Here is a 27,527-nt window from a genome sequence, read left to right on the forward strand (position 1 = left end):
TTCCTATGTGGTGGCAGGGAAAGCTCCAACACTCTTAATTATGTGCAGCGAAGAATGAATCTATTCAAGTATGAAGCACACTGTACCATTTCCAGCAACAGCGTGAGATGGCTTTGACAGTTATTTCTTGGATACAAATTACACAAGTATAAAAACAATCCCCATAATGATTAAATGCAGTTATGTACATAGGAGAATACCAGTGCAAATGGTAACATATTTAAATGGTTTTTCCTTCATTAAAAAAAATTATATATGATATTAAACCATCAATCACTGCTGAGGCACAGGAGCTTCAATGTATTGTCACTGGTTGAAATAAATGACTTGGAGACTGAATTCTGGCTCATTCAATATGGTGTCTCTGCTGTTGCTTAGTCACCCAACTCTCTGCTGGTTTGGGCTACATCTGGTGGATTCCATCCCTTTCAATTAATAAGGCAAGTTATGCTATCAATGGATTACATCTTTAAACTGTGCTCAGAGGTAGAAAAACACATGTCCTAGTGGGGAAAAAAAAACCAACAAAACACTTCTCTGTTCTGTTAACCATTTGGAACAATATTTGAAGTGCTTATTTCTTTCTTCACCCATGTTTAGGATGGAATTTTCTTGTGGAGTTTCAGCAGGATCGTTATATAGTATATAAAGGTGTAATCTCCTCTTAGCATTCCCATTTCGTTTATAATGTAGCAGTCTATGACCATGCTGGCTTTGAAACCTAAAGTCACTGCCTGCGGATTGTAATTCTGCAAATGAATTTTGGGGGGTTTGTTTTGCGGACACTCACTGACCATTACAAGGTGTCAGGCTCTGCTAGATGCTGAGACAAGTATCAAGCCTGAAGTGATCTTTGGTAAGAAAAGGTACTCTGCTAAAGACAGATATTACAGTTCTGATGATAATTTGATGATTCATAAATTAAGAATAGGTTTTTATTTTAACCAATTTTTCTGTTTTAAAATACCATTTTTTGGTTATACCTGAAACAGTCATTCAACAAATACTTCCATAACAAAAATATAACCAAAATGGCAAAATAGGGTATATAACAAAAAATTTGGACTAGAATCATCCTTTTACAGATGGATCAATGATTTTATAATATCACAGATAAGATGCCATTTTAGTAAAAAAGAAACATAGTTTTTCTATTTTTAAAAGTTATATACTTTACAAATTCCTTGAAAGTCACAAACTATGAAAATTTATTCAAGAAGAAACAGACAGGGATGCCTGGGTGGCTCAGTCCATTAGCATCTGCCTTTGGCTTAGGTCATGATTCTAGGATCCTGGGATAGAGTCCTGCATCGGGCTCGTTGCTCAGCGGGAAGCCTGCTTTTCCCTCTGCCTACTGCTCACTCTCTGATAAATAAAGTCTTTAAAAAAAAAAAAAGAAGAAAAAAAAAAAGTTATATACTTTAACTTTCTAAACTGATCTTTAGGGGTGGTGGTCACAGATTCATCATTCAAGAGTTTTATTGCCATCTGGACTTTTATTATGTGGCTGTTACCTAGATATTTTGTCCAACCCTGGTCCTCTCATATATTCTGATTTGATCCTTAGTAATTAGATTGTGTACACACACACACACACACTTACTCAAATATGGTTATTTTGAAGATTAAAAAAAATGTTTGGGAGGTGTTAACTGAGTTTCATTTGACTGTTGACTGCATCCATTCTGCTTGCAAAGACACAACCCAAATGTAAATAAATGCCCTCTTTAAATTTTAATAGACACCTACGTATAGAATCAAATGTAAGAGCAAAATAACAGCATCCTTTTTAATCAAGTAATCAAAAAAGTATGCTTCAAAAATTATTAAAACATGAGCAGTCCCACATGGGATGGCTACGACAAGTATCACGGATCACGCTTTGGGAGATCTTGGTTCTGAAAGCTCTAGGACTACATCATACATTGGTGGAAAACTGGTAACCAGACTTACCGTGCTGGCCTGCAGAGTGTTCTCTTTTTTTTGTTTTGTTTGAAATTTTCAATCAGTGGCCAACATCAAAAAACCTGGATTTCTGGTTCTCTTTGGGGTTGGGAGAGGTAATCTCAATAGAGCTGCCAACATTGGGTCGTACCTTCTTACAGGGCAAGAATGAGCTGGCCCTGTGTGGAGGCTGCCCCCGTAGGACCGGGATGTGTACTCAACTTGGGTTGCTTTCCTAAGTTTCAAGTTTTCTGCTTGGCTCTGTAGGCATCTTAGTTTGTAGAATGGAAAGGATAGGGAGAGGGACGCTCAAAGGTATCACTTTGAGACTTGCCAACGTGAGAAGCCCTTAAGAACTAACAGTACCGGGCGTCTGGGTGGCTCAGTTGGTTAAGCGACTGCCTTTGGCTCAGGTCACGATCCTGGAATCCCGGGATCCAGTCCCGCATCGGGCTCCCTGCTCGGCGGGGAGTCTGCTTCTCCCTCTGATCCTCCCCCTCTCATGCTTTCTGTCTCCCATTCTCTCTCAGATAAATAAATAAAATCTTTAAAAAAAAAAGAAAAAAAGAACTATCAGTACCCAGTAGCAGAAGCAGCTTCCTTTAGAGAAGAGAAGCTGTTTGCAACTAGAAAGAGGTGACGACTGGTATTCTATACTGATGAGTCCGTGGTGAGAGTCACGATGAAGCCTAGAGATGCACTGGGTACGGGGGACAGAGAGAGAGCACCTGTTGCTTCCCCATCTTCATTTCACAGCTGCCATATTGCGTCTATCCGAGAAAAACGAGGTTGGAACAAACCTCAAGAGCTACCTCAAAGACATTAAAGGAAAGGAACACAGGAACATCATGAAGCAGTGATGCTATTAGACTCTGCCGGCCTTCTCGAGGATACAGGTCCCACTCCCATTTTATACTCTCAGTGTCTGGCAACAGAATTACTGATTGGGTGTGGGTGTAGGGTAGGGGAGAGGAAGGTCTGTTCTCTCTGCCTCAGTGAAGGTGGGAAGCACAAGGCTCTCTGTACCAGCTGGCAAAGCAACCTCCCTCTCCCTTGCCCACCGCCTCGCTGGGTCACTGCCCATCTGTTTCATCCCGGCTGCAACACGAAGTTGGAGTATAGGATAACTGCTCTAAATCATTCTACCTTAAGGATGGCCCCAGTGGGACTTACTGGAAGCTCAGCTTGCCTCAGTGTGAGTGCTGAAAACATACATACCACCTCAGATTAGTAGCCGTCAACAAGCTATAGCTTTGTGGTTAAGCATGTGAACTCTGGAGTTCAACAGGCCAGAACTGTAGTTTTTCCACTTACTACGTGTGACCTTGGGCAACTCAGTTACTTAATCTTTTTGTGCCTCAGTTTCTATATTTAGAAAATGGCTATCATAATACCACCACTTCACAGACATACTGTGATGATGAAATCAGATTACACACATACGTAAAAAGCTTAAGCTGCACACAGTAAGCACTTATATTTTGCCAATATCATTTTTTTCTAGAAATAAATACATAGTCCACGCACAGAGTGCCATGAAGAAAACGGAGATTGTGGCAGCACGTGCAAAAACCAGTTCTGTCCTGAAACGTGAGTTCCTGCTCTCTACTTTGGTGTCTAATGACCTATCCCTGGCTTCCTTTAAACCCTCTATACCCATGTTGTCCTCTGATCTAGTTGTGAATGTTCCTTCAGCATGTGTTTTGGGTACCAATCTACTGCCATATTTTTGATAATAAAGTGGCAAATCAACCAGACTGAGCTAATGGGTCATGTGGAGGGCACACCTTCTATTTAGGGTCCACCAGAAATGCCTTTAATAACATTAGACGATCTGGCTAATTATTTTTTAAGAGGATAAGAGAACATGAATATACTTCATCTGCTTAAGTGTTTCCCACCGCTAAGTGGGAAACCGCTAAGAGTGTTGCTAAGGTTCTATAGGCCAAAATCTCAACATCAGTTAAATATGCGACTACACTTTCTCCTACTTAGTATTAGGGAATGGAATCTTAAGTATGAAAGATGTCTTGTATAGGATGTCAAAATGTTGAGCAGTATCATTTCAATCTAAACACAAAAATGAAAAAAGAGCAGATGATTTCCCTCTTGCTGTAATTCACTTTGGGATGCATGTCATGGAGAACACTATACAAAAGCAATTTTCATTGATTGACTGATTGAGGAAAAGGGTGAATGTTCTTTCAGCACACATCCCTACTGAAGTATGATTCTTACAGCTCCTGACAGCTCTTCACAATTTGTAGTTAAATGCCAGGTTGGGGGTGGGGGTGGGGGGATGGAGGGAGGAAGGAAGGGAGGGAGGGAGTGAAAGAGAGAGATAATCATAATAAGAACTTTTTGGGGGGTTTTATGATAGCTGACTTATACAAAATAGTTAAATAGATGAGGGTGAGATAAATTCAAACCTAAATGTTCTATTTGTCCCTTCAATGTATTTAGATTTTAGAGAATATAATTGCTAAAAATACCTTGTTAATAAGTTAACAGCATAACCTAATCAGTAATACTGACAACCACTGAGTTCTTGTTCTACTTCTGCAGAAGGTGCCCCTCTCTCCAGAGCAATTACTTATAGCTGCAATTCGGACTTAGAGAAGCATTCGGCATCAGTGCCCTATTCTTATAATCTGAAAAAGAATCCGTCACCTCTCTGAACTGCCCCTCTAATTCTATAAAACACACTCCTCCATTTACCTAATTTGGGCAAATCTTTCACTCTGTGATATAACTAAATGAAAGCTGATCTATGGCTTACATAAGAGGCAAACACTTAACATGACCAGAGGTAAAACTGAAAAAAATTCATACAGAAATTTAATTTTCCAAATTGCTGTAGCCCATCTGTGCCTAATCACTGTTACTATTGGCTTGTTCTTAAGATTTTAGTTTATCTTTCTAATGGCATAAGAACACATGGGGAATATTTATTCTTAATATACGTAAACTGGGTTCTCCTCAAGTGCTAAGTCCAAGGAATGCTGGTGAGACAATAATTCTTATTTGCAATGGTTTCACTTAATTACAGTGGATCTTCAAATAGACTAAATTTAATGCTAGCAAAGTTAGATTTGTTTACAGATTATGGAAGATGGCTTATTTGGAGAATATTTGTAAAAACACTGAGGATCTCAAACCACATAACAGATCATAATAAGCACATTTCCAGGTGAGAGGCGCTTAAAATGTGCTTCCCAGGCTGTTGCACACCAATCACAAGGCCTACAAGGATGCTGGAAAACCTTTTATGTGGGTTCACGCTTCGCTTGCTACGGAAGCTTGAGGACATAAACTTTTGCAATTTGGAACTGACACTCTTCATGCAATTACGCTTCCAGCAATATATATCCAGGTTGGGGGGAAAAACAGCTCAAACTAGTAAATAATTGCAGTATCATTGCATCAGTTTAGTTTAAAGAGCTGACAAACCCTCTCTAAACTCCAAGCACAATTAGTCATTAGGGTCTAGTTTTTCAGCACTGTTAAGCAATTTGTAACCCATTCCTTTTAATAGGGTTAGGCATTACTTAACCGACACAGATGCCTTGAAAACTGAAACCTCGAGTTATAAAGCAGCCACCTTGTTCATTACCTTCAGTGATAGGCAAATCATCTATAAAAACAGCATTTAATGGGCAACCAATGAATAATCAATGGCTCACTTTTCATCTGAGTGTGAAAATGAGAATAATCTAATACAAAGTCCCTCTGGTAAGATGCCTAATCTTGAGTTCTGCTGCTCTTCAGGGCTGATTTATAAGGTCTTGGAAAGCTGATGTAAACAGATGATCAATGGGACCCATCCTTGCTCATAATAACCCCCAACTGGCCCACTCCCTCTTTTCCAAGTCCATCCCTTCAGGCTATTAGCTCTGTCCGGCTAATTCTTCCCACTACTCCGGCCTGCTGCTTTTACTCTGGCCATCCGTTCAGTCCAGCCGACTCAGAAGTAATTTTATACGCAGCAGAGAGCGGGTAGAATTGATTTTTCACTCAGCGCTCAGTTCCCATCTGAATAATTATCAATTTTACTGCCTCATAAAGGGAAGAGTCAAAATTTCAAATCAATTCAAAAGAGCTTTTGAGACGACAGAAACTGTGCATAAGAATAGAGGTCAAAGTTGTCAGTGACCTAAGGAGATGATGTCAGATATTACTATACCCAATAGTTGACATCAGAGGCACTCAAGATGATATAACCTAGTGCTAATGCAAATCATATTTATGCTGACTACCAGAGACCAGTCATTAATATTTAAAATGCTATCTGAAAGCCTACATTCCAAATAAATAGAATGTATTCCACTGTTAATAAAGATATATCACTACTTAGTCATATGCTATAAAGCAAAGGATTACCAAGTATTATTAACACACAGAAATTACTTAAATCAACAAATGCATGGTAATTCTGAGTAAAGACAAACTTGATCGTCTCCTGTACAACAACATCACTTGCTCTGCACCGTCTGATGGTATCTGTCTAGGATCACAGCCTATTGATTTTGGTAAAATCTACCAACTTAAAAGTTTCTGCCAAACTTTATGGGATAATAATGTGATCAGGCTGAGTGCTGGCAGGAAGGATTTGGTGGGGGACTTGTCATTTGCCATGGTGGGGTGGGGGCTGGGTCTGATTCCTGGCCAATCCATGGGTATTTCTTTTCTCCACTGGCTACCTGCTCTAAATCTGTGGTTTTCAACCTTCTCCTTGCAGAACACCGGAGGGCTATGACACACTCCCAACAGTACCAGAGGCTACTGCAGCTGGGTAGGTGGCGGGGCGGGGGGGGGGGGGGCGGGAAGCGGGGTACACCCAAATCTCAATAGAATGTATAGTTTGAAATGGCATTCCTGGTGAATCTGAGATCTTATCCCTACCAACTAGGCCCTTGAGAGTCAACAGTGTAAGTGGTAAGGACTTGGGCTTTTGAGTCAAACAAACCTTGGTTCACATTCCACTTCCCAATTGCTGTGTGTCTCAGTTTATTCACCTATAAAATGGGGGTGATGATATCCACATTTCAGGGTTATTGTGGGGGTGTAAATGAGAAGAGTTCTCTGAAAGTCCTCTCCTCGTGTGTCAATCTCTGTCACCACTATATTAATCAAATTATCATGTAAGTGGTTAGTTACCTAGTAACTAACCAATTATCTCCGTCCCACCTGATAGCACCTTTAGGAGAGAAATTATGTCTTACGAGTCTCAGTGGCTCTTGCACCTTGTGCACAGAAGGTCCTCAATACATGTGCTACCTTTCTCTTCTCTTTACCGTATCACCAACGCGTGCTTAACACTTCCAGGGTCACATCAAATACTTAGAGGCCGGCGGCACCTTGTCTAGCTACACAAAATCTTAACCACACACCTCCTTGCCAGGAAGACAACAGGCTAAGACATCACCCAAAATAAGTTTACATAATTTAATTTGAATAATTGTAAAAAATGACAACCAGGAAGAAAACCTCACCTATGGCTGGCTCATTCTACGTTCATCATTTCTTTGCTCAGAGTAATACTTTCTGCTGGTGGCAGGCACCTTGTTTGTTGGCTAATAACCTTGTTGAAGTGTTTACATTTGCAAACCACAAACTATTATGAAGGTAATTTGGCAAAATAAAACAACTGGAAGCAGTATAAAGTTTCCAAAGTTAGTGGAACTGGAAAATATCATAGTGATGGTATCTCCACAGAACAATGGTATTATTCTCTTGGAAATATTTCCGACACGTGTTATTTATTTTTATGCATGCTGTTACTGTGATTTGCAGAAGTGAGTTTTTAAAAAAACAATATTAAACTTGGACCTAACTCATATTAGCCAGTCAGAAAACACATTTGAAAATGAAGAAGTTGTGGCTTTATTATTTATTACTTAAATGCTCTGGGGAATATGATCTATCTGAACCTTGATTTCTTATCTTAAATGGGAAGAATGCCAATTGTGGTATGATGAACGGAAAGCTCCCAGCAAGCTGGCACCGCCTAGGAGCTCAGCAAATGGCAGTTTCCTGATGGACCAGAGTACTCACAAGGCAAACTTCAGAAGATGTTATTAGAGGCTCCAAGAAAGAAACCAGAGTGTGACTGTTTCTAGTTCTTTCTTTCAGGCCTCTGGAAGAGCTATCCTTTCTTTGAATTCTGGCTTCACTGGAGTAAGATGAATGACTTAAGAAATCTCTTGAGGGTGAGTAGTCCTGGGGCGAGTGTGCTATCCTATCTTCCGGGAAAATACTCCTAGAGAATAACTGATAAAGAGTCTTGACCGGACCATTTGCTCTAAGAGATATTCAGGGTCTAGGCTGGCTTTTGGGAAACTCTGTTTCTTAAGCCAGGTGACCGACCACCAGTTACCTGCTGTAGGACATCTGGATTTTGCTGCATAAAATGTAATAGTCTCTGACCGGCCTGGGTAGCCTCTCTGCATCGAAGTGGCTTCTTGCCCTCTTTTGCTATGTGCTTGAAGAGGTAGGTGACGACGTAGTCTAAACTGGTACAGCAGCTGGAGGAGACAACTGTATCTGTACGAACAATAAATGAGAATTCCTTCGCATTACTGAAGTGTTTTTTCATCTGATTAATTATAATGCCTCCAATTAAAAAAATCACTTTCTGGTTTCAAAGCACTTTTATCAAACTGTAAATTCCTTAAGGGCAGGGTTTTTGCCTTGCTAATCTCTTTAAACCCAGTGTATAAAGATGTGTTTGTAAGTAAATGATTCCTGGATTGGATTGGGCAGAATTTTCCATTTGTGACCTTAACAACCCTCTGTTCAACTCAAGTGACTTTATTAAATATCTCTTTGGTGCAAAGTGCTCCACTTCACACGAAACAGGGTGTAGATTGGGGCAAAGTGCTCTGTTTCAGGGGCAACCCCTACCCTGGTGTCCAAGATCTCATGATGGAGTACATAAGTCACTGGAGCACAATGCTGGGTACAAACGAGTGACACACCGCTGTGAGGATTTGAGGAAGACATCACATTTGGATGGGAATCAAAGAGACTTTTTGAAGGAGACAGAACCTGAGATGGGCCTGGGAAAGTTATTTTAGTTAGATATAAGGAAGGACATTTTTCAGGTAGAGAGATTAGCACAATATACATAAAGCGGTGGGAAGGTAGGAATTCTGGGGTCAGAGAGCTCTGGTTTCAAATCTCATCTTTTCCAATTACTTGCTCTGCTGTTACTTTGAAAGAACCACTTAACCTTTCTCATCATTTGTAAAATATCTTGCAGACTTGAATGAGAAGAAAACAACTAGAAATTCTCATAATAAAAACAGCTGATATTTAAGGAGAGCTTACTGTGTTAGTTACATGAATTATTATTTTGCATCCTCACAATAATAGTTATATTATTATCCTCACTGTAATAGTTACTATTATTATTATTTCCATTCACAGGCAAGAACAGTGAGGGATTAAATGATGTGTCCACTGCCACATGGCTAGATGACTGTGGAGCCACTGTATGAAAATAAACAAGGAGCTGGATTCTAGAGCTATGTTCTTAACCGCTAAAATCAAGTAGATATTACACAAAATTAGGTAGTAAGCAAAAATATATGCAAGCATCAAACACCTTCTTAAAATACAAGGGGCTCAAAAGATGATGTACTACCGGTGTGCCCTCATGATGGAAAGACGAGGGTGTATTTGGGAGTAGGACTTTTGGTTTGAGTGAAAGAATGTATAGGGAGTCAAAAGAGAGAAGGCTGACAAAGTCGGTGGGGGTCTTCCTCGAGGGCATCCAATAGTGGGCTGAGACATTACTTTTATTTGAAAGACAACAGAGGTGTTATTAAAGGCTTCTTTTAAAGCAAGTGAGTGACATGATACAGCAACCATTTATTAATTATCTACTTTGTACATTAAAATTACTTCTAACAACCACTTTGTATATAGTAGGTGTTATTTGCATTTTTCAAGTGAGAAAAACGAAGCTGAGAGATAAAGAGCTTATCCAAAGTTCATGGTTTTTTTTTTTTTAATTTATTTAGCACAGAGAGAGAGACAGCAAGAGAGGGAACACAAGGCTTCCCACCGAGCAGGGAGCCCGATGCGGGGCTCGATCCCAGCACCCTGGGATCATGACCCGAGCCGAAGGCAGACGCTTAATGACTGAGCCACCCAGGTGCCCCCAATGTTCATGGTTTTGATTCATAGCATGACACTACCCGGATTTTCTGGCTAAAGGTAACAGATGGACACAGTCCCGAGGAGTTTACGATTAGTAACAGAAATGACAAAAGAAACAATTAAAAACATTCAAGAAGTGGTGAAAATGGTAGATGCAGATGAGGAAAGTGGACTGGGAGAGTAGGGCTGGGAACCAGCAGATTATACACTCCCTAAGGCAGTCATTCATCTCTTATTCTCATTAATCTCTGAGCTTCTGAGACATGTGTGCCTTCCTAGATCAGAGGTGCCCTCTTAGCTGAATTAAAGAATGGGCAGACAAAGCTAATCTGAGAAAGGTTTTTACAGGTCTTGAGTTGTGTTTAATAATAATACCTAGAACTGATATAACACCATGGTTTAAAAACTCTTTCAAATACATCGTTTTGGAGAGAAATAGCATAATAAATAGAAAGAAGTAGGTCGGGAGAAAGTTTTGAAATATAGATAGATGAATGCATTTAAACTTGAGGATGATGGTAGCTGATGCAGGATCAGGAGGGGTTGTCTGAAGGTCTAAAAGATGGCCACGGACAATAGTTTGGGAAACTGCGGAGCTATGGAAGCTCCACATGCAAGTCAACTGTACTGCTATATTTTCCTTTGAAGAAAGGGGCTCTTTTTCTCCTAAAACTATGGTGTTTGATTGATTGATTGATTTTTTTATCTCCCCTCCCCCCAACTGTGTTACTTTGCAGAAAAGGGAGCTTTGGTTTTATAATTCCAGGAGGTAATATCATGCAGTGGAAAACATCTAGGCCTAAGTGTCAGGCACAGATTTGTTGAGCTTTGTTGCTTTTCTCTTTTCCTTCACATTTCTACCTCTGAAGTCCCAATCACGAAAGTAAATGGATTAAGTAACTTAATATCTACAAAAGGAAGCAAGCAGGAAATAGATACCGTTTCCCTCACCAGTGAAGAGCAATATGCTATCAATCACACAAAAATTATGAAGACTTCACATAGATTTGGTGACCACATGCCATGCAGGTTGCATTAAAAGGTTCCATTCTACTGAGTCAGCTATGAAAAAGCCAGGTAAACACTTTAGACATGAAGGTTGGAGCATATATCCTTGCAATAAAAGCAAGAAGAAGAGCTTCCATTACGGCTGATTTATGGTTGGGGACTTTGAAATGGATAAATGTTAGTTTAGGGTAGATTGAAAGGTGTGGAATCATAAGGATCAAGGGCCATTTGATCAAAAACAGAATGAATAGTGCTGAGGACTGTGTATTATTATTGGTTTTCTTTATCTGCAGCTCAAGCTATTGTTTGAGATTCAAATAATGAAACTCTCCTGACATATGAGGATGAGCAGAAGTCATGAATTTTTATATTTTGTCCCGGTTCTCGGTATTCAGAATCTTTTAAGAAGGATTCGTCTGTGATTTAGACTATTGTAGATACAATTTTTAAGCCTAATAGGCACTTCGTCCTCTCCAGCAACTTGTTGTTTGGCACTAAAAACAACCAAATGCTCCTTTTCTCCTGCAACCAGTCTCCACAGGAAGCACATGCATCATTAATAGCCCTCCTGTTCACAAAGACCCATCACGGAAAGCTGTTCTGAAAAGTTAACTGTATAGGAAAGAGTTGCTTAACTGAGTCAGGAGAATGATAATGGGGCTGAGCTAAAATCTGGCTTCGGCCCAGGATTTCTCACCATGGCAGAAGAGAGGATGGAGGTCTTGGAAAAATATGGTGTGAAAGGCAATTTCAGAAACAAAAGGCCTGTATGGGTGGTGCAGTAGTTTTGGAAACAGGTGGGCCTCGTTTTGAATCTATATTTTCTAGATGTTTTGACTTTATGGAGCTTCAATTTGCACCTCTGTAGAATATGCTTAATACCACCTACTTCGCAAGGCCTTGGGAGAAATCAGTAAGGCGAAGTGTGTAAAGGCTACCAAAGTGCCCAACACACAGTACTGTCCCCCTTTTCACTTTCCACGTGTTTTCCTGTTTCAATCCCTGAAACACCAAGCCCATCACTTAGTTTGCTAATTCATAGCTTTCTATCTCTAGCATGTTTTTGGTGGGAGAAACTAATGTACAAGGTCTCTAAGTTTCTAAATGTTTCCTGAATGTTTTGCTCCCATGTTACATTCACACCACTTCCTCCAATTCAAGAATGTGTTCAAAATAGCAACATACTCTATTAATAATGAACATTTTATTAGTAGTAGACTTGATGAGGAGACATCTGGTGGTTTCCAGTTGGTTCAACTTTTCTTTGCCTTCACCATTCCTGGTTTTTGCCTTTTGTGCCATCCTTTGCTTCTTCTTGGAACGCACCCCCATCCCTGCCCCAACTAAACTACAGAGGCCTTCCCTGATCACTTCTTCTAGAGAAGCCACATTTAATCATTCTCCCGTCATTATCCCATTTTAGATCTTTGTTTAGCACTTGTCATGACTTTTTCTTGTGTGTGGTGTTCATTTATTTATTATCTTCTCCCTCCAGAATCTAAGCTTCACATAAGCAGGGGCCTTATCCGTCTGTCTTCTTCCCTTTAGGACAGTCAAGTACCTAGTATGTGCACAGTTGACACTTACTGAATGAATGACTTGAGAATTATTATTAAGAGCAGCTTTTTGTAAGTCCTGCGCTTGGTGTCTGTATGTAAGAGCATGGTGGTGGGGGGATGATGGTGGCTGGGGAATTAAAAAGACAGAAAACATAATCTCTTTTCTCATTCACCTTTCTCTTCCCCATATTATAGTTGGCCTGAAACTAAAAATGCTGATGAATGACGATTACCAAATTTTTTTAGTATCATGTTAAGCATATTAGGTGAGTTACTACTCCATCACTGATTTGAATTTTTTTGTGCCTCCCTTTCATTTTTTCCAGAGGCTAAAGCAGAACTGAGACCTGCTTGTAACCCAAACAATAACTATAAATGCCTCTTTGCAGATCTATTATTGTTGGAAAAGGAGAAACCCAAGTGGTTATTTGCAATAGTCCTTTTTCTTGAAGACACAGGGCATGATTCACCTGGCAAACTGTGACCTATATTAGACAGATCTAGCAGAGTAGTGAGGTGGAGAGGAATGGGTTTTAGAGTTAAAGAGACTCCTAGATCAGGCTCTTATTAGTTATGTGACCTTGTGCAAGTTGTTTCACCTCTCTGAGCCAGAGCTTACTCATCTGTATAGTGAAAATAATATTACCTAATTAATTTAATTACTATATGCTAGTGGTACCTCAAGACACTGTTCCTGTCCTTTGGAAGCTTACAATCAAGGAGGAAATAAGGACAAACAGCACTATTAGGGTATGTAACCCAGTTTTGGTATACACAGTGGTTCCGAGAATGACAAGGGCGAGCTACACATCTTGAAAACACCTATGACAGCATCAGGCACAGAGCACTTGTCCACAATTATACACTTAATAAGTGGTAGCACTGGGACTTATTCAGTATTCCCTCCATAATGCTACCCCATCAAGACTCCCTTGAGAGCCTTGTGAAAATGCAGATTCCAGGCCCAAGACCATACTTTGAGAACAACATAGCCACCTGCAACTAATTCAAAATCTTAAAGTATTAACATGATGTGAGATAAAAGAATGTCAAGGCAAACTGTAATAAGAAAAGACAAGACATCAGTTTCTGTCCATGAAGGATTAACTGCTATGAGAATTTTTCCTTCTGTCATAAACAACTAGAAAACAGGACAAAAATATGAAACAACATTTTTCAATTATTGCACAAGTAGTATAGGGCTATTAAACCAGAGAGGAGGGAGACAAATGAGGTTCCACGTATACAGTCACTGGAGCTCATTGCCCCAAGGAGTTTCCAGGCTATAGGCCTGGAAGGGGGAACCCAAACAAAGCCAAGTAGTCTCAATGAGTGGAAGAGAAACAGTTTGAACTTGGGGGGCTGAGACAGCTAGAACTCATGGGACAGAGCTTGAGAGAGTGGGAGCCATACAAAGAGAGAATTCTGGAGATCTGTAAAGGAGTCCTTTCTATCCAGTCTTCGAATAATAACAGAGATATATAATACATGTGTAGCTGGAGTTCCAGAAGGAATGGAGGTAAGAGAGGAAAAAGGTAGACCGTGATTATCTTTTTTTTTTTTTTTTTTAAGATTTTTATTTATTTGACAGAGAGAGAGAGACAGCCAGAGAGGGAACACAAGCAGGGGGAGTGGGAGAGGGAGAAGCAGGCTTCCGATGCAGGGCTCGCTCCCAGGACCTCGGGATCATGACCTGAGCCGAAGGCAGATGCTTAACGACTGAGCCACCCAGGTGCCCCCTGTGATTATCTGAAGGCAAACTATGATGACATTATTTGAAGGTGTAGGTTATACACCCTAGAGTACCACTAAAAATAAAGAAGTCTGGCTAATAAACTCATGGAGGATATAAATGGATTCATAAGAAACATTTAATTAGTCCAAACCAAAAGAAGGCAGGAAAAGGGAAAAAAGCAAAAAAGAAACAAAGCTCAAATAAAAAGAAAACAAATAGCAATATTATAGATTTAAACTCAAATACACTGGTAGTTACATTAAATGTAAATGGTTGAAACACTAATGAGAAGGCAGAGATAGTCAGATTTGATATAAAAATATGACCCAGTTATATGCTATGTATTAGGCAAGTATGTCCTATGGCCACGTACTAACTCCCAGAACCTGTGAATATGTTAGATTACATGGCAAAGAAGAAATAAGATTGCAGATGGATTAAGACTGCTAATTAGTTGAGTGAAAAGTAGGGAGATTATTCTGGATTATCTGGGTAGGCCTAATGTAATCCCAAGGGTCCTTAAAAGTGAAAGAGAGAAGCAGGAGAGGTCAGAATTAGAGGGAGATGTATCTATGGAAGAGTGGTTATAGATGCAATCTTGCTGGGGGCCATGAGCTAAGGAATTTAGGTAGTCTCTACGAAGTGGAAAAGACAAGGAAATGGAATTTCTCCTAGAAAGGAACACAGCTCTGCTGACACCTTCACTTTAGCCTGAGACCCATGTCAGATTTATGACTTAAAGAACTATAAGATGGGGTGCCTGAGTGGCTCAGTTGGTTGGGCATCCCACTCTTGATTTTGGCTCAGGTCATGATCTCAGGGTTATGAGATTGAGCCCTGCATCAGCGCTGCGCTCAGCACAGAGTCTGCTTGAGATTCTCTCCTTCTGCTCCTCCTCCACTCCCTTTCTCTCTCTAATAAATAAATAAAATATTTTAAAAAACCCAAATAGCTATAATAAATTTACATTGGTTTAAGCTACCAAGTTTGTAAAAATTGTTACAATATCAATAGAAAATATCTGCTGTCTACAAGAAACCAACTTTAATATAAAGACACAGGAATGATGGAAAAAGAGGCAACACTAATAAAAAGAAAGCTGGAGAAGTTAGTAATATTAGACAAAATAAATTTCAGAAAAAAGTGTATTACTAGAGATAAAGATGGTCATTTCTTGATAAAGGGGAAAATTCATCAAAGGGACAGAACAATCCTGAATATTTACATACCTAATAATAGAGCTTTAAAATGCTTTATATAAAAACTGATAGAACTAAAAGGAGAAATGGAAAAATCTATAATTATAGTTAGACTTCAACACTTCTCTCTTGGTAATTCATAGAATAAATAGAAAACAAACAAACAACTAGTAAGAATGTAGAAAATCTAAACATTATCAATTAGACCACTACAGAACATTCTTCCCAACAACAATGGAATGCACATTCAAGTGCCCACGTAATAGTCACATATTTTGAACCATAAAAAAGATGCAATAAAAATAAAGGTTATAACAATCATTGAGTATATCCTATGACCATAATGGAATTAAACTAGAATCAATAACAGGTATCTGGAACCCCTCTGGATATACAGAAATTAAACACTGTGCCTCTCAGTAACAATCCATTGATAAAAGAAGAAATCAGCAGGACAATTAGAAAATATTTTTAAGTTGAACAGAAAAAAACCCCAAAATACACACAAAATTTGAGAGCAATAGCTATAGCAGTGCTTAGATGAAAGCATTAAATGTGTATATCAGCAAAGAGGAAGGGTCTAAAATCAGTGATCTAAGTTTCTACATGAAAAATTAGAAAAGGAAAAGCAAAGTAAATTGAGGGAAGGAAATAACAAAGGCCGTACATAAAATTAAGGAAATAAAAGAAACAACAGAGAAATCAATGAAAACTGAAAACTCGTTCTCTGTAATAAAACTGATAAATCTAGAGCCAGAATGATCAAGAAAAAAAAGAGAGAAGACACAAATTGTCAATTTCAGGGATGAAAGAGGGAACATCACCATAGACCTTACAGAAATCAAATTGTAGAACAATGGGATATTATGAATAATCTTATGTCATGTCAGATGAACCTCAGATGAAACAGAGAAATTCCTTTAAAGACACAAACTACCAAATGCTACCTCAAATCTAATAAATAACTGGAATAGCCCTATATTCATTAAAAATGTTTAACTTGTAGTTAAAAACCTACTAAAAAAAAATCTAGGCCTAATGGCTTCACGGGGGAGTTCTATCAAACAATAAGTAAGAACTAATAACAATTCTACACAAACTTTTTAAGAAAATAGAAGAGGAGGGAACATTCCCAAGTCATTTTATGAGGGCATTAGACTGATGCTAAAACAAGGTAAAGATACAGGAGACTAGACAAAGAATAAAAGATATGGAAGAAGAACCATAGAAAAACTACAGAACACATCAATATCTGTCATAAACATAGATGTAAAAGTCTGTATCAAAATTTTAGAAAGCTGAATTCAGTAATATGTATGAAGGATAATATGTTGTAACTTAGTGTGGAATGCAAGGTTGGTTTAACATTCAAATATCCATCAATGTGATGATCAACATTATGTAATGTATAAACAGAACTAAAAAGAAAAACCGCACGATCATCTCAGTAGATGAAGAAAAAGAATTTGATAAAATTCAGTATTCATCCCTGATAACACTCTCAGAAAACCACAATGGAAGAGAATTTTCTCAACAAGATAAAGAGCATCTATATAAAAACCTACAGCTAACATTATACTGAATGGTGAAAGAATGAATGGAGACATTTCCTTAGAGACAAGGAAAAAATGTATGCTATCATTACTTCTATTCAACATTGTACTACATGTAGGTCCTAGCCAGTGTGATAAGGCAAGAAAAAATAAAAGCCATACAGATTGGAAAGGAAGAGATAAGCTGTCTATTTGCAAACAAGCTATTTGCAGACACATCTATGCAGAAAATCCTAAGACATCTATAGAAGTGACCAAAATTAACAGGTGAGTTTATTGAGGCTGCAGGATACAAGGTCAACATACAAAAAAATCACCTGCAATTCTACATGGTAGCCAAGAACAAAAGGAAATTGAAATTCAGTACTATGTATAATAGCATAAAAATATAAAATACTTAGTTATAAATATAACAAAATATGTACAAGAGTCATACGTTCAAAGCTACAAAAATGTTGAGAAAAATTAAGGAAGATCTAAATAAATGGACAGATACACCATTTTCAGGAATAGAACACTCAATATTGCTAATATGTCAATTCTTCCCAAATTGGGCTAGAGATTCAATGCAATCCCCACCAAAATTCCCTTATTCATTTTTTTTCTAGCAAGAGAAACTGACAAATTGACTCTAAAGCTTATATAAAAAGACAAAGAACCCAGAATAGTCAAGACAATTTTAAAAGAAGAAAACAAAATTAGAGGTCTATGCTATCTGATTTTAAGACTTACCATAAAGTTAGGACAAAAATTAAAAATCAGAGCAGTATAGAATTGGCACAAAGTAATCAAACAGAGAAAGGATATTCTTCAACAAAAGGTGCTATAACAATTGAATAACTGAATATTAAAAAACAGCTTTCATCTCATACCTAATACTATATACAAAAAGTTTAATGGAAATGGATCATAGACCTAAGCATAAGATAAAAAACTATAAAACTTGTGGAAGAAAACATAGAAACAACCTTTTTGGCCTTAGGTTAAGCAAAGATTTCTTATGATAGGACCCAAAAGACATGAACTATAAAAGAAAAAAATAAATAAATTAGACTTCCTCAAAATTAAAAACTTTGCTCTTATAATAAGGCGATACTGTTAAGAAAATAAAAAGCCAAGACGGAAAAAATATTTGCAAAACACACATTTGATAAAGGATTTGCATCCAGAATATGTAACAAATACTTACAAGATAAACAATCCAGTTAAAAAAATGGGTAAAAGATTTGAATAAATACTCATGAAAAAGATACACGAATGGCACACAAGCATGAAAAGATGTGCAAATCATTATTCAGTAAATAAATATTAAAACTACAATGAGATTCTTCTTCACACCACTAAGATGGCTAAGATTAAAAAGACTAATAATAGCAAGTGTTAGGGAGGATACAGGGAAACTGGAGCCCTCATACATTGCTGGGGAGAGCAAAATGGTACAGTCACTTTGGGAAACAGTGTCGTAGTTTTCTGGTTTTTTTTTTTTTTTTTTTTTTTTGTTGTTGTTTTTTTAAATAATGTTAAAAATACACTTAGCATACAACTCAGAAATCCCACTCCTAGGTAGTTACCCAAGAGAAACAGTATTTGTCCACAGAAAGACTTGTACACGAATGTTCATAGTAACATTGTACAAAATAACCAAATAATGGAAACAACCCAAATAGCCATCAGTTGGTGAATATATAAATAAATTGTGATAATCCATACAATGGAATAATAACTCAGCAACAGAAAGGAATAAATTGATTTGCAAAACAACATGGACGAATCTCAGAGGCATTATGCTCAATCAAAGAAGCCAGACACAAAGGTCTATATATCATATGTTTCAACTTAGACAAAATTCTGGAAAAGGCAAACTATAGTGAAAGAAAGTAGACAGTGGTTCTTTGGGGCTGGGGCCAGGGGAAAGGGATTGATCAGAAAGGGGCATGAGGGAGCTTTTTGTGGTGAAGAAAATGTTCCATATCTTCGTTGTGGTAGTTTATGACTATGTACATACATCTGTCAGTAGTCACTGAACTGTTCACTTAAAATCAATAAGGAGTTTTATTGTGTGTAAATTATACCTTAATTAAGCTGATTAAGAAATAAGCTGTACATCAAAATACGAAAAAAGGGCATTCTCTCACTTTCAAGTAATAATTACAAAATAATCTTTCAGTTTGGGTATGCCATCTTTTCCTCTTTGTAGATCATCTCAATAAGCACTTTTATTAAGAGACCACAATCAAGCTTTTCCTCTGGAAATAATGTTCTCTGTGATACTTACCAAGAGTAGTGAGTCCCTCTGAGATAGATGTGAGAACATATAGAAGTACAGGAGGCTCTAAGTTGGTGATGAAGCTCATGTGGTCCTGGGTAAGACATTCCAGGAGTGGATAGTAAGACTGGCTCAGTTTCCGATATTGCTACAACACAGAGATAACGAAGTGTCAAGCCAAAGGGAAGCAAAAGACATGTTAAGGTCTAGTAGAAACTGCCATTTATAATATTGGAAATTGTAAACTTACTTAAACATAAATATATAAAATAAATACATGGAACACATGACATCATGATTCGCAATTCAGTATTGAAAGGGGTTCTAAAAAGAATCTCTTGATCTCTAGAAATCCTAATTTGAAGCTATAGCACTGCAAGTAATGTCAAGTTTACCTTATATGGCTAACACTTAAATGCAAATAAAATCTCTGTCGTATGGAATTTAGAAGACTGAATTATTTTTTCTGGATGGGGATATTGTAACACTGAACAGTACTTAATAGTGGCTAGGCAGCCCTTTTTTTTTTTTTTAATACAAAGGTATTTGCTGTTGTAATAAGATTTGACATCATAGTCTGTTTTACTTACAAATGCCAACCCACCTAACTAAATCATGATTTGGTCAATGGCTTAATACTTGCCATATACTACAGGCAAAAGATAAGTGCATGAGAAAAATACCTGGAAAACTTTACATGGAACTCAAACCAATATCAAAGAAGCATAACACTCATAAGAGAAATAAACCAGAGCAGTGTTTATTAAAGTGAGATTAAGATCACTTCCATAAGATCACATGGGATGCTTATTAAAAATGCAGTTTCCTGATCCCCACTCCAGACTCACTACATGAAATGCTCTGGAACGAGGTCTTGAAACCTGCATTTTAAACACGCACACGAAGGGAGTCCTATGCACCCTTAACTTTGAGAATTACTGAGTTAGAGATCTGCTTGCCTGTTAGAAAAATGATTAGAGCAATTCCTGGAGCCACAGTCAGTTTTTTGGGGGGACCTCAACTGCAGTGAAGAGTCTTCTCGATGAGAACCCATGCCTGATCTGAGTCAAGTTTCTACCTTGTAATTTTTGTCATACGGGTAGCCTTCAATGAGTATCCCATTCTACTACTGAGGTTAAACCACTCTGGCTTGAGTTGTGGTTCTATTAAGACTAGCTTAGAACAGTGGAAGTGGGTGATGCTGGTCCGTTTGTCCATTCTTGTCAAGGAGCATTTCTCACATGGGTTGGCTAACAAAGGCCCCCTAGATCTTACTTATAACTTTGGCAGGGAGGGCAGGTGGGAAAGCCTGAACTAAGTCTGAGCATGAATTTGGCTGTTACTGAAGTAATTACTGCAACAACATTAGGCATATATTAGCTTTTGTGTGATCAGGCAGGGATGTTTAAAAAAAGTCTGATAATGACACAGCTCAGTGGAGGAGCCTGGAAATTTAAATTTCCAACAAACACCCCAGGTGATTCTGATGGGCCTCAAAGTTTGAAAACCACTGGCATAAATCATAGAAACTAGATGGTAGAGTTGAAAAGGGACCTAGAGATCACTTTGTTTAATTTACTAATTTTAAAGGTGAGGAAATTAAAGCCTGGAGAAATAGAGAAGGTGATTTATTCAAGGTAAATGACTAGTGAGTGGCAGAGTAGAGACTATGCCCCCGTATGCTCAACTCTGAGTTCAGCATTCTTTCTGCCACACCAGAATTTTCATGGAAAGGAAGGCGAAAGCGTAGGGGAAGTAGATGGAAGGAGAAGATTCTGCAGCCAGTCCTACATTTCTGCTCCAGGAAACAGACCTTTTTTGAATTATTAGCACAGTTGTAAGCAATTAGTTGAAATTGCTATTTACATTGTCTCTGGATGCTGAACCTGGAGCACTCTGGATGACCAATCTGTCAGAGGTGCTAGCTGCAATTTTCGAAAACTGTACATTTAATTATGCATACAGCCACTATAGTTCTTAAAATTCTTTAAGTTAAATCCTAAAACATAAAATGTTCTGGTGCTATTCTAACTCCCCGGGCTTCATTATAACCATTCCAAGCCTGTGGTGGTGTTACTTCACATTTCACACAAAGACTCCCATGATGCACGACTGCTTACTAGCAAGTCACTGTGGCACACTGACAGCAGCATTTTGACAAAGGCCTGGAGTACATTGTCAAAATGGTTGTCCCCATACAACTTGAAGACGCCAAAGCTGACATAATTTCCACACAAGGCAGATTTGAGAGCTGAATAGCAGATGGAGATGCCCTTGAGTTTCATTGGATAAATCTGATCTTTTGAGAGGCTCCCAAGGGACAGGATCTGATTACCTGTTTTAGGGTAAAAGCAGAAAGAGAAAGTGATATAAGGAGATGTAATTCAAAGCAGTTATGAGGCACATTATTTAACATTTTCACTTTACTGCTAAGGTTCACTTCTTCCTATCATTGTTCCAAGAATTACACCATCCATGTAGTGAAAAAAAAAAGATATTATACATATATATTTATATATTTATATATATATAAAAGGCACTTTACCTGAGAAGAAATATTTATATATTTATATATATATAAAAGGCAGTTTACCTGAGAAGTACAAATGGCCCAAGGAATACCAATCAAGGGTATTGGAAAAATTTTGTATTTTTATCTGGATGGTGATTATATGAATATATAGATAGGTATGTAAAAATTCACTGAGTTGCACTCTTAAAATTTTTAGTTCACTTTACATACTTTAATATATATGTTATCTCTTCTTCAATAAGATGTTAAAAAATAGGAGTAAATAACCAACTAAGTCAAGAGAAAAAGATAGCCTAGACTGAGATATAAGTTACTCTAAATTCTGGGGTGAATTTTCAACAATTTTACATGAATCTGATCTTGAGTTACTTCACTTTTAGGAGCCTCACAGGCAACGTCTATGAATTAGATGAAATGAGACAGAAGTTCTTGGCACAGTGCGTAACAAATGTTACTTCCTTTTGTCCTTAGATCATTTTTGGAAGGTCTCAAGAGATGACTGTTTAAAAACTGTACTTAAATTCTATGTTGACCATCAGAAGACAAAGAAATGCTTATATAGTCACCTTAAGATTTTTTTATAGCAGTTAGCATTGATAACCAACAATTTCTGTTTCTGAAATGTGTGCTAGGTAAGGCATGTTTCTAGGCAATACCCAAGAATGTTTTTCAAAAAACTATAAAGTCATACATGTTTCTTACCTCTGTTTTTTCCTATTTATGTGAGTACTGCTTCTAAAATTGAAACTAAATTCAACTTACAAAATTTAGAGGTATATTGTTGTCGTTTTATACTGTATCAATCTGGCTACATAAGAATTATGTGTCCCAGAACCCATTTCCCTGTATGGTTGTGGGCTAGAATTGGGCAAAAGAGAAATCTGTGTGAGATTTGTAAGGTCCCAGTGATGTAGCAGCCATGTTTTTTGAAGGTCATTGTGATCAAAGATAGTGAGAAAAAATAGTAGAAATGCCACTGGGTTTCACTTTGTCCTTGTTCTTTCCCGCTCTGTGACTAGAACTACCAGCTCAGTCATTAAGCGTGTGCCTTCGGCTCAGGTCATGATCCCCAGGTTCTGGGACTGAGCCCCGCATCGCATTGGGCTCCCTGCTCAGCGGGAAGCCTGCTTCTCCCTCTCCCACTCCCCCTGCTTATGTTCCCTCTCTGTCAAATAAATAAATCTTAAAAAAAAAAAAAAAAAAAGAACTACCAGCCTTGCTGATGAATGATTCCAAGGCCACCACCAACTACTCTGCAGCAAACTTCCAGAATGGCAGCTACGCAGAGGCAACAGTCTTCCTCTGACTTCTGTCCTACAACAGTTCCCTCTCACCCCACATCTTTTCATGGTCCCACACCAGCAGCTTCTAGATTGCCCTGTGAGCTCCCACTTGTCCATCCATGCCATTGTTTCAGGAGGGCTGGTTAGTGATTTTTCTCCTGAATTTTCAATTCTCCCTTTTGACCTATTTTCCCATCTTCACCCAAGATTGTACAACACGTAATTCATAAAACAAATTCCCTATTCTGTAAATGTCATAGTGCTTGTTTTTCCCTGTTTGGGCCCTGACTGATGTGTGTATTATGGTAACCATATGTGTGCTATGTGGTTAAGAAGGACCAGTACTTCTGGTGGAGCATGAAACACAGGTCCGCCCCGTGGCAAAGGTCTCCTCCCCTTGATCTGCCTTGCTGAAACATCTCCAGGCACAAGTTTTCTTCTGTGCATCCCTAGAAGCCCACAAGGCTTTGCTTGTAATTTACACATCTAAATGACAATACCTGACCAACACCTTCAGACTAGAAGGCTGAGATGGATCCTGGAATTTACTCCATACTAAATTCTGTACCCTCTCTCATGACTCATCCTAACTTACCTTAGAGCTATATATAAGTTCCATAAAGATTGAACTCAGTATGACTGTATTTACTTAACAGCTACTACGTGTGAGGTGCTGGATAAATAAATGAATGAAATAAAATCTCTGCTCTGAAAAAGTTCAGTCTGGTGAGGGAAACAGATGTATAAATCAATGATCCCATACAGTACGACAAACACAGAGATGTGTGTTAAAATGTTAGGGGAACAGAAGAAGAGGCTGACTGTTTGGGCAGGAGGGCAGTGGGGAAAGCTTCATAACGCAGGTTATTTCTCAAGGATCAAACACGGTTTTCCAGGAAGACTTGGGGAGGGGGGAGTGTGTAACCAGGTAGATTAAAGCACATAGGCATGGAGGTCTGAGAAAGCAAGATGTTGCAGGAGAACAAAGTTCTCAACCACTGCTTTTCTACTTTTGCCTCAAATTCAATATAAACCAAGGCAGACATTCCCCATCCTCTCTTTCCCAGAAAAAGAAAAGCACTGCTTACATGTGATGGAAAGAGCTAGGGTAGTTTGGGGGTATGCATGGTCTACACATTTTGGTTTGTTGGAAAGGCCAGGGTCAAAGGGAGAAAACCGGATCATCTTTAGGGGCCTTTTAATGCAGATGTCCTTATGGGAGAATTAAAGGTCTTACATTCTGCAGCAAAAGATGGAAGAGGAAGACCAAGAACTGTGATGGGGGAAAATTTTTGATTTTAAAGTGTTGGATAACCTCCATTAAGGATTACTCATTTAGAAAACCAACTTTTACCTCTGTGTTAAAGTTGCCACTTAATATACATAGCTTGCCTTTTGGGCTGTTTCAGACACAACCGTGTTAATTTATTTTAATTAAATAAATTAATTAGTATGACGGTATACCATCATGACCTTGGAAAAGTAGAATGAGTAATACTTTTGAAATAGGAAACTGCATCTCCCTGAGCTCAGGTGCCTCAGCATTCCATGGTGGCAATGAAAGATCATGGAAGAGAAGCCTTGGCCGAGTCTTTCATTCACAATAATTCAGCTCTATCCAATATGTGTTATTCAATAATAGGCACTGAAATTGGACGCCCTGCACTCAAACAGCTTAAGCTCTCGCAGTCAGACTCACATTACTGAGAACAAAAGTGACAAGGCTGAAGTTTGGTTCTGAAGTTGCTTTAGAGGTGTGACAACCCTCCTTGCCGTCCCTGTTCCACCCCGTGCCTGGCAGGTCCCACCTCCTTCCTTGCTTCAGGAAGGAAGTTCCTAGGAGGGCGATTTCCGTGACACTGACAGGTGGCAGCCACCGAAGCCACTGACAGTTGCCACTTCCGCACCACTGTTGAAGCACAAAAGGAAATGATACTCTCCTTAATGAAATAAAGACTTCCAAAGTTTGGAATCAAAAGGAGAATCTTTAATTGTTTCCCACTGACTACAATGCCATAATTGCAGGCAGGGGAATGAGGTACTGTTATGTTCTTACCATGAGGCCTGGTGAGTGGGTGCAGAGGCTGCCCTGGGGCTCAGGGACAGAATGCTGTGAAGTGAATGGATGACCTGGCCAAAGGCCAGTGTGGGCAAGAGTCGGGGGCACAGGTGCCATGGAATTGCTGTCCTTACTCTCGTACTTGTGCGGCAGGAAAAGGAATCTCACTAAATCATGAGGAAAAAACTGAGAAGCACAGAGGACTCTTGATACAGATAATTCAGCTTATTAGAAATATTTTCCTCATTATTAGCTTATATTGTTTGGGTTCTTTTTTAACCTCTATTCTCTGTCTTTTTTTGAGAAACCTTTTTTGTTGTTGTTTTGGTCTTTTGGGGTTAGCTTCCAGCACTCAGAAGTACCCTTCTAGACAATTCTCAATTGTCTAGATTCAGAGGATATACATTAAAAAATGCAAAATCTCTTCTTCTGTTTATCTGAGATCTACTTCCAGGTCTTTAAAAAAAAAATCATTTTTGGGGCGCCTGGGTGGCTCAGTTGGTTAAGCGACTGCCTTCGGCTCAGGTCATGATCCTGGAGTCCCGGGATCGAGTCCCACGTCAGGCTCCCTGCTCGGCAGGGAGTCTGCTTCTTCCTCTGACCCTCCTCCCTCTCATGCTCTCTGTCTCTCATTCTCTCTCTCAAATAAATAAATAAAATCTTTAAAAAAAAAAATCATTTTTTAAACTTTTTTTTCCTTCTGAGACCCCACCTCTTCCTTGAGTGAGACTGACTCCATGATGTCCTCTTCAGAGAGGCTCCCTATACCCAAAGAGGAGTGGCCTTCCTTCACAGGCCTCAGCCAGAGGACTATATAAAAGACAATATTCCAACAGAAGGTAAACATATAGTACATGAGGGGGTGATGGACCAGTTGGGCTTCTGAGTCATACCGACTGGGTTTGAATCCTACATCTTTCCTTACTACCTGGGCGTCTGAGCAGACTATCAACCTCCATAAGTCAGTTTCCTCATTTATAAAATAAGGATAATAACGGTCCCTATAACTCACAAGGCTCTTGTGTGGAGTAAAGGAGACAGCATGTGTAAAGTGTTTATCATAGTAACTGGCACAGCGCTCAGGAAACATAAACTGTAGCAATACATACAGCTGAGGGTTCACTGCTTTCTGCACTCTAATAGCCTGTACGTTCACACATAGGGAGCTATGGCCTGGGAAAGAGGAGGAGGAGAAGCTGGGTATGTGGGGTGTAGAATAATACACTTCCTTCTAATACATGATTCAAAGTCAGGTCAATGCCGTATCTTTGAACATCTTCCCTCTGTTCCTTCAATAGAGGAATCGGCTGCATCATGGGGTCACAGGGTGGTTCTCTGCCCCACACTCTACCAGTTCTCTGTGTCCTCAAAAGAATACTTAAGAAAGAAGGTTCAAGGGATAAAACACTATAGTAGTATCGTGTACCAGGAAGAACTAATAGTATGAACAATGTTATTTCCTGGCTTATAAAGCAATCCATTACATTGATTTACCTTTTCTTTTTCCCTTTTAATCTCTAAAAATTTAAAGTGATATTTAGCTGACAGCTCGATAGGTTGAATGTCTTCATTCATCAACAGAACAGTTATGGGAAGAGAACCACAAGCTTGCTGACATTCCCTTACTTCAGGTCTCTCAACCTACTCTTTCTGCAAAAATCATATGAGGCCCCTGGACATAAATGGTTTGGGACAGAATTGAAGCTATGAAGAGTGGAAAGGAATATAGTATTTCTGTTTCAGATTGAAAAAGATTAAAACAAGGCAGTGTTGATAAGGATGCAGGAAAATAATCAAATTGTTGGGAACATAAATTAATATAATCATTCTAGAGGGCAATTTGGAAATATTTATTAAAAATATAAAAATGTATAAATCCATTTCTGAGAATATATTCTAATTCTAAAACTTCATTACAATATCTGCCTATCTACTAGCATCTGCACTCCCATGTGCTGTCTCCTGTAAAAGCCAACCCTTCGATGTGTTCAACGAGCTTCCATCTCCTCTTACGTGCTTAAGGACATAGCACCAATAAATTTCCCCCTTTTTCTCCTATGTAATCTTTATTTCCTATTAGATCATCTCTTTGGAATATAAGTCATGCTGTTATATCTTCTACTTAAAAAAAAACAACAACAAAAAACATCTCTTGGCCCTACCTCCCTGCTAGATAGTACTTCCCTTTGTAATAAAACTCTTCCAAAGAACTATCTTCACGGTCT

General features: G+C 38.6%; 1 protein-coding gene across 8 annotated transcripts in view; it reads right to left on the reverse strand.

The window, feature by feature from the left end:
• RANBP17 (RAN binding protein 17) overlaps window positions 1-27,527 on the reverse strand; it is a 323,809-nt gene that overhangs the window by 19,573 nt on the left and 276,709 nt on the right. For 6 of the 8 annotated variants that reach the window (XM_064596582.1, XM_064596579.1, XM_064596583.1 and 3 more), the window contains 3 exons: window positions 21,548-21,762; window positions 19,437-19,575; window positions 8,321-8,487 (listed from right to left, as the gene is read on the reverse strand). In XM_064596582.1, the coding sequence (XP_064452652.1) occupies window positions 8,321-8,487; window positions 19,437-19,575; window positions 21,548-21,762 (521 nt within the window). Of the gene's footprint in view, window positions 1-8,320; window positions 8,488-19,436; window positions 19,576-21,547; window positions 21,763-27,527 lie in introns of those variants that run through there. The other 2 variants (XR_010413224.1, XM_064596584.1) reach the window with 2 other exon arrangements.

This window comes from Mirounga angustirostris, unplaced genomic scaffold, assembly GCF_029215605.1.
Source record: "Mirounga angustirostris isolate CCGP_5_RB_7025 unplaced genomic scaffold, mMirAng1.0.hap1 SCAF_7, whole genome shotgun sequence".
NCBI lineage: Eukaryota > Metazoa > Chordata > Mammalia > Carnivora > Phocidae > Mirounga > Mirounga angustirostris.